The sequence below is a fragment of the Sminthopsis crassicaudata genome, chromosome 4 (genome assembly GCF_048593235.1).
Source record: "Sminthopsis crassicaudata isolate SCR6 chromosome 4, ASM4859323v1, whole genome shotgun sequence".
Classification (NCBI taxonomy): Eukaryota; Metazoa; Chordata; class Mammalia; order Dasyuromorphia; family Dasyuridae; genus Sminthopsis; species Sminthopsis crassicaudata.
In genome coordinates, this window is record NC_133620.1 from 95,728,989 (window position 1) to 95,747,448 (window position 18,460).

Here is an 18,460-nt window from a genome sequence, read left to right on the forward strand (position 1 = left end):
TTTAGAAATGATAGTGACAATCTAGATTATATCCAAAGGAGTCTAACCAGACAATGTCAGGAGAAACTTCCTAACGATTAAAGCTGTCCAGTCATGCTAAGTTTCTCCTCCTTAGAGGTTTTCCAGCAGATCCTGAATGACCAAATATCTGGTATGCCATTTTAGGAATTAAGTGTGGCTTGAGATACTGTACTACATCTCTTAAATTCTGTGATTCTAGTTCTATCTTATGGTGAGAGTAAGGATCTCTATGTCAAGGTAGTCCTGGTGCCTGACTGGTTATAAAAGAATGAGACATTATCTAAATCTAAGCAGAGACTGGATCAATAAGATAATGTTTAAAAGTCTTTATCAGAGTGAATGCTGTGTTTTAAGAAAATGTGTAACTCTTCAATGAACCTCTATTCATATTTTATGGATACTGTGTACTTACAATTCCTCCTGTTTTTAGAAAGTTGAAGACTTTAAAGTAAATTCTGATAAATTTTCCCTTTGCCTTTTACCTTCTCTCTCTCTCTCTCTCTCTCTCTCTTTTTTTTTTTTTTTTTTTTTTTTTTTGCTGCCTCTTCTGAAGTCTCCTTCCAAATGGTTTTGGAAACTGGTTCCTGTAAGTTTGCCCAACTGCTTCACTTTGATCTTCATTTTAGAATGGCTTTGTTCTATGTCATGCTGTTATAATTCATTTAATGTAATTCTATCAAATGATAGATAACCTAATTATTTTAACATAATAAGAGGGAAAATAAAGTGTAAAAGGTTGATTTAGATAATAGGTTTAAAATAATGTGAAGAATAAATATCCCTTACTTAATCTTAAATAATTTCAGCCCATCATGGTATAAATAATTAAAAGGATTTTGGATATAGAGCCTCTTTTATATGTAACAAGCTCAGTTGTAGTGGTGAATACAGACTGCAATGAAAAAGTTTAGATATGTTGTAATTTGCCACATTTATTGCAGCCTTATAGTTGGACAGAATATATAAAATGTTGGTCTAAGATTTTATTCATAAAAATAACTTTATTTGTATTTTATTTTTATAAATAATTTATTGATCAAATTGTCGAATAGGGAGGAAGAAGAATTATATTTTTCATTGAATGTTTTTATCTTCTACTATTATGCTTTGGCATATATGTATAATTTTTGTTTTGTTTTTGTTTTTGTTTTGTGAGGCAGTTGGGATTAAGTGATCTGCCCAGGATCACACAGCAAGTAAATAATAAGTGTCTAAGGTCAAATATGAACTCAAGTCCTCCTGAATCTAGGGCTGGTGCTCTATCCACTGCACCATCTAACTGCCCCCATATATATAATTTTAAATTTTAGTTTGATCTTTAAAGTTGATGCTTTGAAACTAAAAAAATACAAATATCCTATTCAAGATGTCTCAGAAGCATTAATGCAGTTTTGAGCTTAAGTTATTAAACTTAATAAATTTAATGATACAAACTTACAAAAACAATACTTGAAAAGCTAATTATTTAAAATTTTAATATTTCTCATCAAAATTCAGTATAATCTCTGTCATGTTATACATTGCTGTAGTTGATTTTTGAACTTTCAGCTGTTGCTTATTGACTGAAAGAATTGTATCAGTCTTCTCAGCTCTAAGGTCAGAGTTTTGATACAAAAAAAGACAGTTTTGATATGACCCTGCAAGAAAAAAATCTCATTAACAGGTGACCATGGTTTTTGGTAAGTAAGAGAACCTGTGGTTCTGATCTATCTCTCTAAATTTTAGAAAGTGTGGGCACATGCAATTCATAATGACAGAGTGGCCTATCTTCTTAAAATTAGCATTTATAATTTAATATTAAAATTTGCAAAATTGTGTATAATTTAAATATGTTTAAATAATTAAGCTGATGAAAGCTAGTTTATGTTTATAGCATTTATATTTCTGAAGTTCTGAAAACCTGTAACTACAACAAGACTCTTGCAATACTCCATAATAGCTCCCATTTTAGTATAAGAATTACTTTGTTCAGTTTTGTTAGAAATAGAACTGTTTTTTATGTATTTAAAAAAATATATATGGAGCCCCTTTAAGAGGAATGAGACTGAAAGTACGTTGACTCTTGGGGCAGCTGGATGGCTTAGTGAATAAAGCATCAGCCCCAGACTCAGGAGGACCTGAGTTCAAATTCACCTTTGGAAGCTTAATACTAGTATGACCCTGACCAATCCTAATTGCCTTGAAAAAGAAAAAAGAAAAGAAAAGAAATATATTGGCTCTTTAACTGTGAGGTGACTAGATTGCATAAAATCTGTCTTAGGAATCATTATGTGAAGCTGTAGGTAACTCAGGAGCTAGAATTATTTTGCTGATACTTATTCTGGGATAGAATCTACAAGAAAATGGATAAACAAACAAATGACTCACAGTATATATTTTTTAATTGTATACGATAATTTAATATTATACTATATACTGTTATTGCATCCCAAAGTAGAAAACTGCTTATATTGTCAACTACACAGAGCTGCCACTTAATAGGAAATAATACAGTGGATAGAGATTAGTAAAATGTCCTTTACCCTAGAGGACAATTTGCTCTTCTTATAACTCTCAAAGACACAATCTTTTACTGAATAAATACTTCTTGAATGATTGAAATGGATCTAGATCTAAGTAGCTTTGGCTCTGCTTAGAACAGCTCTGGGCAATTTTGGCCTTGGGTCTCTGGCTCCCTAGATTTCCTGAGGGCAGACCTGAAATAGGTCAAAATTCAAGGGGAATCCTCTGAATTTCATCATGGTAAAACCTAGGACTGGATCTTATTCTGTTTTGCAAGCTATCAGGCCAGAGCCTATTCTATTGCTGAGTAACTAGTCTATGTATGAATGTTCCATTAGGTTGTTTTCTTTGGTCTCATTTGAAAAATGATGAATTGGTTTTATTAAATGGTTTCTTTGGCAGAAATGAGGACCTTTTTTCATGATCAGGCAAAACTTCTGTGTCTATATTTTTCTCATAGAGTGTAGTCTAGGACTAGAATTACTCGAGGTTCAAAAAGTGCTATTGTTGGATTATAAAAATAGGAAGAGGAGAAATCTTTTAAGGAAAAAGTAACAGAAATGGGAAGCAGTAGGTATTCTAAGCCTAATGAATAGCTTATACCTTTGAAAGCCCTACATGGGGGCCTTATGATATAAGTTTTCATTCTTATTACATATTTACTAGCTAGAGAAAAACTTATTATAATTATTATTTCCCATTATTATAAAACTCATGAAATATAGTGGAATGCATTTTTTCTATGTAATAATGTTACAAATGATTAGGTTTTAATAAAGGTCTTTTAAGTCCATAATGTAATTGAAAATGGTATTGTTTAGTATTCTATTAATTTAATAGTGTTTGTATTTATAGTATTTTTGGTTATCTCTTGCATTCAGTTTCATTTTCTGTGGTATTAGGAAAATAATTTGAAAAAATGAGAAGATTGCATAATATATATACATTTTTTGTATAATGTTTTCAGAATATCTCATCTAAGTATTAGAGAAATGCCAGATCATGCTCCCAGTCAGTAAAAATTTTATTTTCTCCAGTCTTATTTTTATTTCCAGTTATTTTCATTATCTCACTAATTATAAAATTAAACTCTGAATTGGAATAGGTATAATTGGGACATTTTTGGTTCCAATAAAAGAAACTTAAATATAAGCATTTTTTGCCTTTTGAACATTTTATACAATTGAAAGCTGTTTGGTATTGCAGTAGTGCTAGGGACAGATAAAAGCAAAAATGTATACAAATATTCTCATCTGTAAAAAAAAAAAAACAAGAGGTTTCAACTATTTATAAATGTCTTGTTGCCAAAATGTTTATGATTCTATGCATTTCACTATTCAAACATATCAGTTATGCTTTATAACTTAAAAGACAGAATTATTATTTGTTTTTATAAATTAATCTCACTAATTTAAATAAATAAAAAAAAACCCTGCTCCTTTTATAACTTGAACTTGACCATCCCAGGAAGTCTTTAAAGAAAATTTTCTTTTTTTTTTTTTTTTAAGTGGTCATGGGAATAAGAAAATATTCATTGATTTTCCTCTACAACTTACTGATTCTCTATGTAAAGACATCCACAAGATTTTTCTATTTTACAGTTGAGTTTTAAAAATTGCCTTTCATCTCATTTATTTCAGGGACAAAATTCTGTTTTAGTTGGAGCCAATGTGGCATAGTGTGAATCGTAGGGGAGCCTAGTTTTGAATCCTAGCTCTTTAATTCACTACTTGTGAAATCTTGGGTAAATCATTGAACTTTTCTGGGACTCATTTTTCTTTATTTGTAAAAATGAAAGCATTGAACTAGATAACCCTTTAATCCAATGTTTCTTCCTTAATCTGTGATCCTGTGGTGTTTTTTTCTTTCAGAAATTTTTCTGGAGTTAAAAAAAAAAAATTGGGAATTGTAATGCATACTTTTGTTTTTCTTTTAAGAAAATCTTATCTATTTTTAGTGCCTTTTTTATATAGAACTAACAACTTTGTTACAAAGTGAAAGAAAAATTATTATCTCTAATTGGATAGAATTGATAAACTATATACATATTGTTGTCTAGAACTTGTTTGTGGATGTTTTCTTTATTAAGATGTAAAACTTTTCTCTAGTCATTGAAAATGATTAAAATTACAAAGTATGTCCCAAAAGTTCAGTTGTTTGAGTTATGTCTGATTCTTTTTGACCCCATTTGGCATTTTCTTGGCAAAGATACTGGAATGGTTGTCTATTTCCTTCTCCAGCTCATTTTATAGATGAGGAAACCAAAGCAAACAAGACCCTGTGCCCAGGGTCACACAGCTAGTAAGAGTCTGATACTAGATTTGAGCTCAGGTTTTCCTGTTTCTGACTCCAGGCCTGGTGCTCCAGCCACTGTGCCACCTCACTGCCCTTGGTGGACTGTGTAGTTTTTAGTATTAATAGTAAACCTATTGACACTTAAAATGTGTTCTAAGACTTTTGGAACACCCTATATATAAGCTTTTTAAAAAATCTGAACTTAATGGTATGTTACATAAATTGCAAGGTCCTATTCTAATATTTAAATAACTATCCTATGTTTTATATGCTTGATTTTGAAAAATATAGAAAGTGTTAATCTGATGATGATTTTATAGAAAAATGATCGTTAGCTTTAATTATTCTGGATATATATTTTGCTATTGGAGTATTTGTCACCCAATAGTATTGTGTTCACTTTTTTCCATGTCACTAACTATGTCTTGTTTTAATTTTTTCCTTTTATATGATAGGCTCGATATAGGAAAGAGCCAACACTGCTTAAGCAGCTTCCTTGTATTCCATTAGTAGAAAATCTCTTGAAGGATGGTACAGATGGTTGTGCTTTAGCTGCCTTGATCCATTTCTACTGTCCTGATATTGTCAGACTAGAGGGTAAGTTTCTATACTAATTCTAACTATAATATAGTATTGTATTTTATATGTATATATGTGTAATGTATATACGTATAAGTAATGAGTTACTTATACTTATATATAATACATATATAATACTAACGAATTACTATAAGTAATGAAGGTTCATATTTTTAATTGACACAGATTGAATCTGCCTCTTTAAGACAATCAAAATACAATATATTTACATATATTTTTGTTTTCTTAGTACCATTTCTCATGGGACTATATGATGTAGTATAAATGTGAATTCCATTGTTACTATGAAAAGAGGAGTTTGGCCTTTAGTAGTAGCCTCTTAAGTGATCTCCCTAATTCAGTATTTTTAATTCATCTTCCTGCAGCTGCCAAGGTGACTTTCCTAAAACATGCATCTGTTCATGGTATTCCTTTTCTCAGTAACCTCCAGTGGCTCCCTGTTACCTATAGAGTCACATAAAAACTCCTCTGTTTATGGTTTAAAGCCCTTGACAATTTAGATCCAGTCTACCTTTCTACACTTTAATACATTGTTTTTCCTCATTCACTTTAAAGCCAGCTTGCATTGTCAGTGACAAACATGCCACCTTCCATATTGTCAGTGACAGACATGCCACCTTCCATATCCTTGCCGTGCATAGGTCATTCCTCATGACAGGAATGTACTCTCTTATCACCTCTTCATTCTGAAAATCCTAATTTCTTTCATTGCCTAGTTGTGATGCTATCTTTTCTGTTGGACTTTTCCTGATTCCTACCCTGCCTATGCTAGTGTCTTTTCCTCAAAATTACCTTTTATATACACATATTCATATTGTCACTCCTGATATAATGTTCTTTGAAAGCAGCAACTGTTTAACATTATTCTTTATATCCCCAAAGTCCAGTGTCTCACTTTTTTTTTTTTTTTAGCTGAGGCTATTGGGATTAAGTGACTTGCTCAAGGTCACACAGCCAAGGATTTGTTAAGTATCTGAGGCCAGATTTGAAATCAGGTCCTCCTGATTTTAGGGCTTGTGCTCTGTCTATTGCACCAACTAGCTATCCCATGTTTCATATTAATAATGCTTGTTTATAGGTCAGATAGTTGATTTTCATGGTTGTCGTCTTACAAATACTCAAGGCACTGTCATGCAAGACAAGAGTGTGTCTCAGAAGATATATCTTAATGTCTTTTTTTGGGAGGGGGGGAGGTCTCTCTAAGAATAGGTGGATTCATCCTTTCTTTTAGCTTCGAACTTACTTTAGTTTTCCAGCTCTGCTTATAACTAGAATATAAAGATTAGTATGAATCAGTTATTCTGGTATTCTAGTTACATCTATTCACTCAGTAGACTTTTGTTTTGTTTTTGTTTTGCTTTACATGTGGTTATAAATAAAGGGTGGTTCATCCAACCTACTTGTAATAGGCTATCCTTACTAAAACAGACTACCTCCTGGAAACCACATATAATAATCCTTTGCTCCAAGGTCTTTTCATCATTGTAATGTCCGGCCTAGCTTTCTGGAAGATCTTCAGACTCAGCAGAATAATCACCATGAGAATAGTCAGAAATATTAGTCCAAAGTCTTTATTGTCTCCTTCAGTCTCCCAGTCTGCGTCAGTAGTCTCAGTCAGTCAGCAGTCTGTACATCTCAGTCTCTGCTCCCACTTCAGTCTGACTGACCTCTTAAATACTCTATTACAATTAAATCACTAGGGAACCAATTATTTCATCAATTCCACTGAGTTAATATCTTGTTATAGGAGAAAATCAATCATACTGAACGTTAAGTATACCTTTTCAGAGTTCCTGCTCTCTACACTATAGACTGCAAGATCTTGAGCTAAATTTACTATCATGCTCTTTGAGGTTTTAGGATCACCTCCATACCTTGATAAGACTTTTCATGTAAGACTTTGTCAAGGGGTTATTAGTTATCATTTTAAAACATTTTATTGTCAGTTCAACACTAAGATTTCTTTTTCTTTTTCCAGATATTTGTTTGAAAGAGACTATGTCATTGGCTGACAGCCTATATAATCTTCAACTGATTCAAGAATTTTGCCAAGAGTATTTGAACCAGTGCTGCCATTTTACCCTTGAAGATATGCTTTATGCTGCATCATCTATAAAGGTAAATCAAACTATATTTATTGATACGATTTTTATAAGCTTCATATTGGTTAAAACTCACTGAATAGAATGGAAGCTAGGTGCATAAATAGCTATGGTGTTTTCTAAAGGTCATTGGCAGTACTCTTAGAATGTCTATAGGTAGGATTTTGTCTTAATTTTTTTACAGTTACTGTTTTTCTTCTAGCTTTATATACAATCTTTTATATGTTTAGATGATTTATAGGGAGAAACTGGGATAAAATTTAGATTGCAGTAAAAAAAAAATCATTTTTCACGTGAGGAGAAAACCAATATTTGTGGAAAATTATATTAAAACTATTTAATATAATAATGTTTTAATATTTTTTGAATAATTTAAAGTGTGTCATCTTCCAAAATTAAAAAAAAAAACCTCTAAAGATTCAAAGTGTTAATGTTATTTTTAAAGTTTTGTTCGGATGGAATTTTAAAAAATTTTACTTATTTCTACTAATTATATAATACCCTTATATTTTGTATAGTTTTATATAATTTCCAAAGCTCTTCTAAATACATTTTCTCATTTTATCTTCATAAAGTGAACAGAACCGAACCTGAGACTTAAATTTTACATTAAATATTGATAAAAACATAAAAGGACTTCAATATAAATAAAGCCTGGCATTAATGTCATATTTTTTAATAGTTTTAGAAATTAATTATTTTCTGTATTGTTAATTTATAGATAATGTATATCATAGTACTAAATTGTTTTCTTTCAAGTTTTGAGTTCTAAATTTTGTTCTTCCCTCCTTTATCTTTTCCCATCCTTGAAGACAGTAAGCAATCAGATATAGGTTATATATATGTAATTATATAAAACATTTTATATTAGTCATTTTGTACAAGACTCAAAAGAAAGTGAAAAATATACTGAAGTCTATATTCAATCAGTATCAGCTGTTTATCTGGAAGCAGATAATATGCTTCATCAATAATCCTTTGAGATAATGTTGAATCATTGTATTGCTAAGCTAATTATTCCCATTTCATCAAACAATATTGTTACTGTATTTAGTGTTCTGATTGTGTTCACTTCACTGTGTATCAGTTCATGTGAGTTCAGGTTTTTCTGAAATTGTCCTGCTTATCATTTCTTACAGCGTAATAATATTGTATTTTAATTGTAATTATTTTATTACAATTATATACCACAACTTGTTAATTATTCCCCATTTGATGGGTATCCCTTTAATTTCTAGTTCTTAGCCATCACAAAAAGAGCTGCTATGATCAAAGATTTTACATAGTTTGATAGTCCTTTGGGTATTGTTCCAAATAGTTCTCCAGAATGATTGGATTAGTTCTGAACTCCACCAAGAGTGCTTTCCCATATCCCTCCACCATCCAATATTTTCCTTCTTTGTCTTATTAGCCAATCTCTTAGGTAGGTGGGAGAGGTGATCCCTCAAAGTTATTTTTTAAATTTGCATTTCTCTGATCAATAGTGATTTAGAGCATTTTTTCATGTGACTATAGATAGCTTTGATTTCTTTGTCAGAAAACTGCCTTTTGTTCATATTCTTTGACCATTTACCACGTGGGAAATAACTTGTATTTTTATAAATTTGACTCAGTTCACTATATAGTGGAGAAATGAGGTCTTTATCAGATATAACTTGTTGCAGAATTTCGCCCCAGTTTTCTGCTTTCCTTATAATTTTGTTTTCATTGTTTTTGTTTGTGCAAAAACTTTTTAATTTTATATAATAAAAATTATCTATTTTACATTTTGCAATGTTCTCTATAATTTCTTTGGTCCTAAATTATTCCCTTATTCATAAATTTGACAGATAAACTATTCCATGTTTTCTTAATTTGCTTATTATATCACCTTTTTTGTGTAAAACATATATCCATTTTGACCTTATTTTGGTATGTGATATAAGAATGTTGCTCTATATCTACTTTCTATCATACTGTTTTCCATTTTTCACAGCAGTTTTTGTCAAATAATGAGTTTTATTCCAAAAACTTGGATCTTTGGGTTTGTTGCATTTTAAATTACTATGATTATTTACTATAATATAATTTGTATTTAATTTATTCCACTGATCCACCACTTTGTTTCTTAGCCAGTACCAGATTGTTTTGATAAGTACTGCTCTGAAGCATATATTAAGATCTGGTATACCTAGACCACAACCTTTTGCATTTTTTTTCCTTTGATTCCCTTGATATCCTTGAACTTTTTGTTGTTCCAGATGAAGTTTATTATTTTTTTCTAACTCTATAAATAATTTGATAGCTTTGACACAGAATAAATAAATTGTTAGGTAGAATTGACATTTTTATTATATTGGCTCATCCTAAGCATGAGCAATGAATATTTTCCATTTGTTTAAATTTGACTTCATTTGTGTGAAAAGTGTTCTATAGTTGTGTTCATATAGTTCTTGGGTTTGCCATTGCAGGTAGAATCCCAAATATTTTATATTGTAATTTCTCTTTCTATCTTGTGTTTCTGAATTTTGTTGGTAATATATAGAAATTCTGATGATTTGTGTGGGTTTATTTTGTATCCTGTAACTTAGCTAAAGTTGTTAATAATTTCAAATAGTTTCTTTAGTTGATTCTTTAGGATTTTCTAAGTATGATGTCATACCATCTGCAAAGAGTCATAGTTTTGTTTCCTCATTGCTTATTCTAGTTCCTTTAATTTTTTTCTTTGCTTATTATTGCTAATTTTCTATTACCATATTAAATATCATAGTATTAAAATTAATGAAAATATATATTTTGGTAAATAGTATTTTATTTTTTCCAATTATATATAAATAGTATTTTTTTTCCAATTACATATAGAAGTAGTTTTCAACCTTCATTTTTATAAGAATTTTAATTCCAAATTTTTCCCCCTCCTTTCCTTCCTTTCATTGGTCCTCAAAACAGCGAGCAGTCTGACATAGGTTATACATGTGCTGTCATGGAAACATTTCTATATTAGTTATACTGTGAAAGAAGAAACAAAACAAAAGGGAAAATGATATGCTTTGATCTACATTCAGATTCCATAATTCTTTCTCTAGATATGTAGATAGCACTTTCTGTCATGAGTCTTTTGGAATTATCTTGGATCGTTGTATTGCCGAGCTAAACCAATTAATAGTTGATCATCAAACAGTATTATTATTACGTGTAGCATGTTCTCATGGTTCTGCTCATTTCACTCAGTATCAGTTCCTATAAGTCTTCACAGGTTTTTCTGCAGTCTTAATTGCTCATCATTTCTTAAGTATTCCATGACATTCATATACTACAGCTTGTTCAACCATTCCCAAATTGATGGGCATTCCCTCAATTTCTAATTTTTTTGCCACCACAAAAAGAACTGCTATAGTTTTATACATGTAAGTGCTTTTTTCCTGAAAAAAAGTATATTCTTTAACTGAAATGTATCCACACTTTTATTTGACTTTGAAGGCAATTGCAATGTAAACATAATATTCAAACTTGTTTGTATTTTTTAATGACATTTGATTTTTCATTAATTTATTTGAATTTTGAGTTTGATGGATATCTTCACTATTTGGCTATTTCTATTATTAAGGTGTTTCTACTTAGCTGTGTAAACATAGAATGCACTTGTGTCTGGGTAAGGCAAATTTCAGTAGAGCCTTTTGTTAGTTACTTTTGTCTGGTCCAACATGTTTGTATATCCTTTGCAGAAAAAAAAAACACAAAAAAAACCCCTTAAATGAGTAGATAAAAGTAATAAAAAAAAAAAATGAAGTATCGGTGCTTGTTTGATAGGATCAAATGGATAAATACATAGAATGAGAATGGCAAAAAGCAGAGACTTAAAATATAGCTAATTATAGAAAATTCCAGGGCCTATTATGCATTATGTCTCTTTATTTGTCCTTTTACCTTCTGCCTATCTTTCTAGAATCATACCTTGAATTCATGTATCATAATAGTAACCATGCCCATTATGTCTTATTATGTCAGCCCAGCAGTGCCTTACAGTCCTTTGTTGTTATCTTTTGATTTCTTTTATTCTTTCATTCACTTTGACTTATATGATACTATATCTGTATCATATAATAGGAAACAGAACTTATATATAATACCTTCTCAGAACTGAATCATTATTTTAACTAACTTAATGTATGGTTTTTCTTGCCAAATGTACATATATACTTCATGATTAAAAAAAAAAAAAAAAAACCAAAACCAAAACCCTGTTGATTGCAGTTTAGAAAGTCTGCTGTCTTGACCTTCTAGAAATTTATAGTTTTTGCTGGAAAATTTTTAAACAGATATTTTTTCCCTAATAATAATAAGAGTGAAAATGCAGATTAGGTTTATGATTGAAGGCAGTGAAAAAGTAATTTGTGCTTAGAGAAATAAATTTTCAGGATACTAGATTATAGAAAGAAAACACATGAATGTCTGGGATAATCAAAGATGTTGTCATTCTTTTATACCTCTGAAAATAGGAGTTGAAGTATCAGTATAGGAGCTGAGATATTGGTGAACCAGGATGATAAAAAGCTTGGTGTTTGATATTATGATCTTATACAGTGTCTTGGTATTGAGCGGCCTATGAACAACTGTTTTATTCTCATCTTTGTAACCATTGATTGCATTGGCATAAGAAACTTCCATTGAGGAAAACATCCTTTGCCTATGTGGGCTGGCAACCTGCTTCACAATTTGCAGTCTTAGAAAGTTAGCTGGTCTAAACAAGCAAATTTTTAATTCAGTGATAATGCTAATAGACATATGCTTCTCTAGGAAATGAAAATGACCCATATGTATGTATAGTTGTTCTCAAGGAACTTATATTCCTTTGGGGGAAATAATATATACGAGTATGACTATATGAAGAATAAAATGCAATGCAATCCAGGATAAGGACATTGGCATTTGGAAGAATCAGGAAAGTCTTCTTACAAAAGAGATATTATTTGATCAGAGTAAGGCCTTGTAGGACTTGAGGACTGTGGGGGAAAGAGCATTTCATGTGAGGTGGATGACTGATGCAAAAGAGCTGGAATGGACTGCCATTTGGATTTGCTAATTGATGGAGAAGCAGGAAGGTTGGTAACATATAATAAGACAGAATACCTTGAAATCAGGTCAAACCCTCAGGGCTTTAAAAACCAGTTTTCTTCCATCACAGATATGTTTTGATCTGACCTAGCTGTTTTTCTCTCTTTTATTTTCTTAAATGTTATTCCTATTTTATAATATAGCACATTAAGGAATTTGAGTTCAAGCCCAAATGTGGTGGTTCCATTGTCATTCATGATTAACCCAGAAATGCTGGAATATCTGTTCCAAAATGCTCTTATGATACAACTTAATTGGGACTCAGACCAATCTTCCTGCATTACATTTTCCCCTGTTCTATTTTATTTTTTAATGAATGAATGGAAAAGCTTTTTATTAATTATGTGTCTAACACTTGGGATACTGGTAGAAAAGTAATGCAGTCCTTGTCCTACAAAAATTTATATTTTAATGGGAGAACACAACACTTATAGGGCAGTGTTGGCCAGACAAAGGTATTTTGTTTTGGAAAATTACTGGGATAATGAATGGAGTCATAGATGAGTAGATTGCAAATATCTTTTCCAGTAGTAATTTCAGTATTAACTAGTTCAGGAATTGAAAAGCTAGGGTAGAGGGTAAAATAGGAAACACCGGGCAATCGATAGGAAGATGATAGCTGGAGGGTAAAGTAAGGCATGGCAGGAGTCAATCTTAAGTAGTAAGCCTTGAGAAACAATCATGAGTCACCAGGGGGTCCTAGCATGAGAATTCGGGAGATGAAAGAGTCAAGTCCTTTAGGCAAGGTTTAGATATTTCATATTGAAAGCAGTTAGACGTTAGAGAGGCAGTACTGGTTGTAATTGTTGACCATTTTCTCTGGTATGCTTTGCAAATGGATTTATATGTTACTGGCATTTTCCTTGACTTCCATGTCTCTGTGCATGGCAAAGAAATGAAATGTTGAAGTAGTTTGTGGACTCTTTGGCATCTGTGCTTTGGCAGTTGCTTTATGTGTTATGTAGGAAATCATCAGAATTACTTTTTTTATCTTTTCAGAAGTATTTGGTACAATAGGCCAGAGTTGCCAGACTGACAACTAAACCAGATTAAGATGTAATTGGGAAATGTTTAACAAATAAATAAAAATATATTACACCATAGCCAGTGTTAATTTATGGTTTTCTAAGTCAATATGCTACCTGCAAAATAGAAGTGTTTCTAGTATAATCAGGTGTGAAGCGCAAGGGTGCTATCATTTAAATATTGTACTAAAAATGATAACTATAGGAATAAGAGTGAAAGAAATTAAAGGAATTAGAATAGGCAATGAGGAAACAAAACTACAACTTTGCAAATGGTGTGATATTATACTTTTAAAATCTTAGAGAATCAACTAAAGAAACTATTTGAACTTATTAATAACATTAGCAAAATTTCAAGACAAAATAAACCCACATAAATTATATATTACCAACAAAATCCAGAAGCATGAGATAGAGATGTTCCATTAAAAATAATTATTTATGATGTAAAATACTTGGGTATTTATACCTGCTAAAAGAAACCCAGGAACACAACTTATATGTGACACTTTTTACCCAGATTAAGATCTAAACAATTGGAAAAATAGTAATTGCTCATGGTTAGGATGAGCTAATATAATAAAAATGACAATTCTAATTTAATCTCTCTATTCATTTTACTTCTGTTGACCACCCTCTTTCCCAGTTCTTTCTGTTCTCTGGATTTTTGCACATTTCTCTCTTTAATTCTTATATAGCCTGTCTGTTTTTTCTCAGTCTCAGATCATTTAACCCTATTTGCCTCAGTTTCCTCATTTTTAATATGAGCTGAAGAAGGAAATGGCAAGTCACTCCAATATCTTTACCAGGAAAACTCCAAATGAGGTCATGAAGAGTTCAAAATATGACTGAAATGACTGAACATTAACAAAATCTCTCTTGAGTTCCCTAGTCCACATAATCAACTGTACACTTCAAATTGAGTGTCTTAGACATCTCAAACTCAAAATGGTTAAAACAGAACTAATTATGTTTTCCCTCAAAACCCACATTTTTTCCCTATCTTGTCAAGTGTAACTCATCAAATAAAAGAGTGAGTATATGTGTGTGTATGTGTGTGTATGTGAGTGTGTGTGTGTGTGTGTGTGTGTGTGTGTGTGTGTGTGTGTGTGTGTGTTAAAGAGTGAGAGAGCTAGCTAGCTACTGGAGGTTATTGAATCCTAGGATAATGAGGTCAGGATTAGGCTTTAGGAGTATCACTTTGACAGCTGACTCGAAGATGGACCAGAGTGTGATTAAGACATATGACCCAGAATCTCGCCAGCTGTACTAGGGTTGTGTCAAAGAAAGAGAGAAGGAAGGAAACATATACAAAAAATAATTACAAAGAAAAATCAATAAGTCTTGGCAGTAGATTAAATAAGGGAAATGTAGGGAGAAAGAATGAGGAGTGGCAGAAGACAGTAATAATAAGAAAGTTAGAAAGAGGGGAGGGTTTAAGGAAGAAACATAAATTCATGTTTGTACACATTTGAGTTTTAGATGACTACAGATATCCAGTTTGTGGTGCCAAATAGACAGTTGAAAATGGTCATCAGAAAGGTTAAGGTTGGGTGAGTGGATTTAAGTTTCACCAGCATAGAGATGATAATGAATCCATGGAAACTGATGAGATCACCTAGTGAAGAGGAAGAAGAGGTCCCAGGATTGAACCTTGGGGAAAGCCTACAAGTAGTGAGCATACCCTGAATGAAGAATCCTACAAAAAAGACGGGTCAGATAAGCAGGAGGAGAGAGTAATGTCATAAAAATCTAGAGAGAAGAGGGTAATCAGCAGTTTCAAAGACAACTAAGAAATCAAGAAGGAAGAGGCTTGAGAAAAGGCCATTAGATTTTGGCAATTAAGAACTTGTTAGTAACTTTGGAGAGAGCAGTTTGAGCTGAATGATGAGGTTAGAAGCCAGACAGTAGAATTAAGAAGAGAGTAAAAAAGGAAGTGGAAACACCTATTGTAGATGGTTTTCTCAAGAAATGTAGCCATAGAAGGGAGGAGAGAGATGGAACAGTGACTTGAGGAGGGAGGAAAGGATAAGTAGAAGCTCTCAGAGGATGTCTAAAATGTTTTCAGTGAAATGAAGCAAGATTCTCCACCAAAAGAGAGTAGGAGAAGAGGAAGATTATGGGAGGATTGAAGGCTAAAAAGGTTTAGAAAACTCGTGTGGTGAGTAGTATAAATGAGTTATTTAGGAAGATTTAATAGGATTGTTCCACGTCAGTGAGTGCTCACTTGAGATTTTGTAGCAAATTTGTAAGGGATTCAGGTAGGTTTCATGATTTTTGTATCACCAGCATCTTCCATATAGTGGTGAATGGGAATGAATCAGTTAATCAATAAGCATATGTATTAAGTACTTATTGATTAACTTATGCATTTCCATTTTGAGGGTCCAATAATTTGTTTGAATTTGTCAGGGTGTAGTTATTAATCATGGCATATAGTGCTGTCTTTTCACCTGATAAGATCAGTTTGGTATTGATTTTGACCTTGCTCTTCAGCCACCTTCTGACTTTGATAGTGGATCTTATCAGTTGAGTATTTCTTTTACTTATGCAAATTGTAACTCATCTATACTTTCTCATCCTGTGCAACAATTGTCTGTATCATCTTACAAATCTATCACAAGTTTTAGCTGACTGAAAACCTCCTCTATCGCTACCACTGGAACTCCTAGGCTATATGTTGTTGTCCCTTCCTTTCATTATATAACTGCCCCACCTCCTTTTCTAGTCATATGCCTCCCTGGTAACATCATTTTTAAGATACTTTTCTTGTGTAGTACTTCCTTGGTGATGCGTGGCAGTTTTCTCATAATGTACTAAGCATTTCTCCATTGTTCTTTGAGTGACTTTTAACTTCTAATTCTTTAAATCCATGGCATTCCATTACTTATAGCCATTCAACATCTCTGAAAGAAGGAGAGGGTTAATATTAAAAATGGATTTGTGTTCCAGGGAGAGGTTTAGAATTATTAAAACAATTCTGTAGTTTCCCAAAGAGAGTCCTGACTTCTTATTTAGGTATATAGCAAGCAGTTATTGATTGACTTAATTCTGAACTCAGTTCTTTTTCTATCCCTTAGAGCTGTACAGGATATGATTGGATCTGCTCTATAGATTGGCCTTGTGTATCACTATCAGGATAATGGGCATTCTTGATCTGATTTTTTCCTGTGTGGATGATCTTTTCATGATCTCATTTAGGAGTATCTACTTTGTTTGACACAATCAGGGCTTATATATTTGTTGCAAATATATCCAGTAGATTTTTTGGTCTTCCATTTGAACTATGCACTATATGTTAACTATGACAGGGACAAACATGCTGGCCTCGTTTATGCCTCCACTGATATTATTCATCAAGGATAAAAAGATTGTAACATGTAAGAGATGCCTTGTGGGAAGAAAGGGATTTTGCTAAACTGAATCAATTTTTTTTTTTTAATAGTCAAAAGATAAAGACAGTGGAATTTGTTTTCTGCATCTTTCAACTATTATGGAACTGTAAAGATGTGGCCTTTTGTAAAATATTATTCATTTTTTCATACTTTTATCTGTTTAAGTAAATTATCCTCAGATTTAAAAATAGGAAAGGAAGGCATATAAATCAATAGTTTATTGGTATTTTCTTGGTTTGGAATCAAATTTTATTTTTTTTATGACAAGTTTGAATGTCTCATGATTGTACAGATATAGCTGATTTGGAAATTATTTCCACATTAGATAGCTACTGTTCCTGACTGTAAGAATATAATTTTAATTTTGTTTGACAATATTTATTGCTTGCTCTCCCTAGCAAATCCTAACTTCTTAAAGGAATATGTTCAGTGTTTACGTGGAAGATTTCTGTATTGAGCCTTTAGCTAGTTTCATTTCTTATTCCCAAGACTTCTTTTTGCACCATTTTGCTAAAAATCAGTGTACTATTAAAAGATTTATGAAGTTCTTCTCCCTTCTCATCCTCTAAAACAAATGTGTTAAAGATTCAGTTTTCTTTATTGGGGTCTTTTTTGGACATGTTTGTCTTGAGCATTACTTTGTAATATAACTTAATGTTCCATACCTTTGTTCCAGTGTTCATATTGCCTTTTGAAACATGCCAGAACTCTTCACTTAACTTTTTTGCCTCACCAAAGAAAACGTTTCCTTCCATTTAGTTTGTTTTCTTTTGTTTTCACTATTGTAAAATATCAAGATTACTATGATCTGGTTCTTCTAGCATATGTCTACTGAGTATGCCTCCAGAATAAAATCAAAACTTTTCAACCTAGCCATCCAATCCCATTAGAATTTAGGTCCATCCTTCCAAATTTTACCAACTGTTATTCTTCTGCAGGGACTATATTCTGAATAAATGGAAATATTAGCCAGTCCTTGATCACATGCTGCATTTTTCTACCTTTCTATTTTAGCCTACTTAGTTCTTTCTGCCCATACTGTTTCTTTTTCCATCTTCACCTGTCAAAAAGTCTACCCATTTTTCACAGGCCAGCTCAAAGACCCCATTTAGTATTCTCCAATATGTGCATACCCCTTATTTTGAACATATGTACCTTCTGTTATGTGTCACATTCTACCTGATATTTTAAATTTTATCCTGCCTTCATAAGCTCCTCTTACTCATTTTTGTAACCTCACTTCCCTGAGCAAATTGTTTTAGACATTTTCAGCAAATGGGGAACTAAAATGGTATTTAAAGAAGATTAATCTGTCAGTTGTATATGCAAGACATTTTAAAAAATAGAGATATTAAAAATGGGAAAAAGTCTTGACAACTATTGTAATCTACAAATTAGGTGATCCAATTTAGAACTAGGATTTGGA

The 18,460-nt window shown here is 32.0% G+C and overlaps 1 protein-coding gene across 6 annotated transcripts in view; it reads left to right on the forward strand.

The window, feature by feature from the left end:
- CAMSAP2 (calmodulin regulated spectrin associated protein family member 2) overlaps window positions 1-18,460 on the forward strand; it is a 145,732-nt gene that overhangs the window by 94,078 nt on the left and 33,194 nt on the right. For 4 of the 6 annotated variants that reach the window (XR_012489056.1, XR_012489057.1, XM_074308722.1 and 1 more), the window contains exons 5-7: window positions 575-607; window positions 5,274-5,415; window positions 7,397-7,536. Coding sequence is in view for 4 of the 6 variants with exons in the window: in XM_074308722.1 (XP_074164823.1) it covers window positions 575-607; window positions 5,274-5,415; window positions 7,397-7,536 (315 nt within the window). In the remaining 2 variants the exon portion in view is untranslated. The remainder of the gene's footprint in view (window positions 1-574; window positions 608-5,273; window positions 5,416-7,396; window positions 7,537-18,460) is intronic. The other 2 variants (XM_074308724.1, XM_074308725.1) reach the window with 1 other exon arrangement.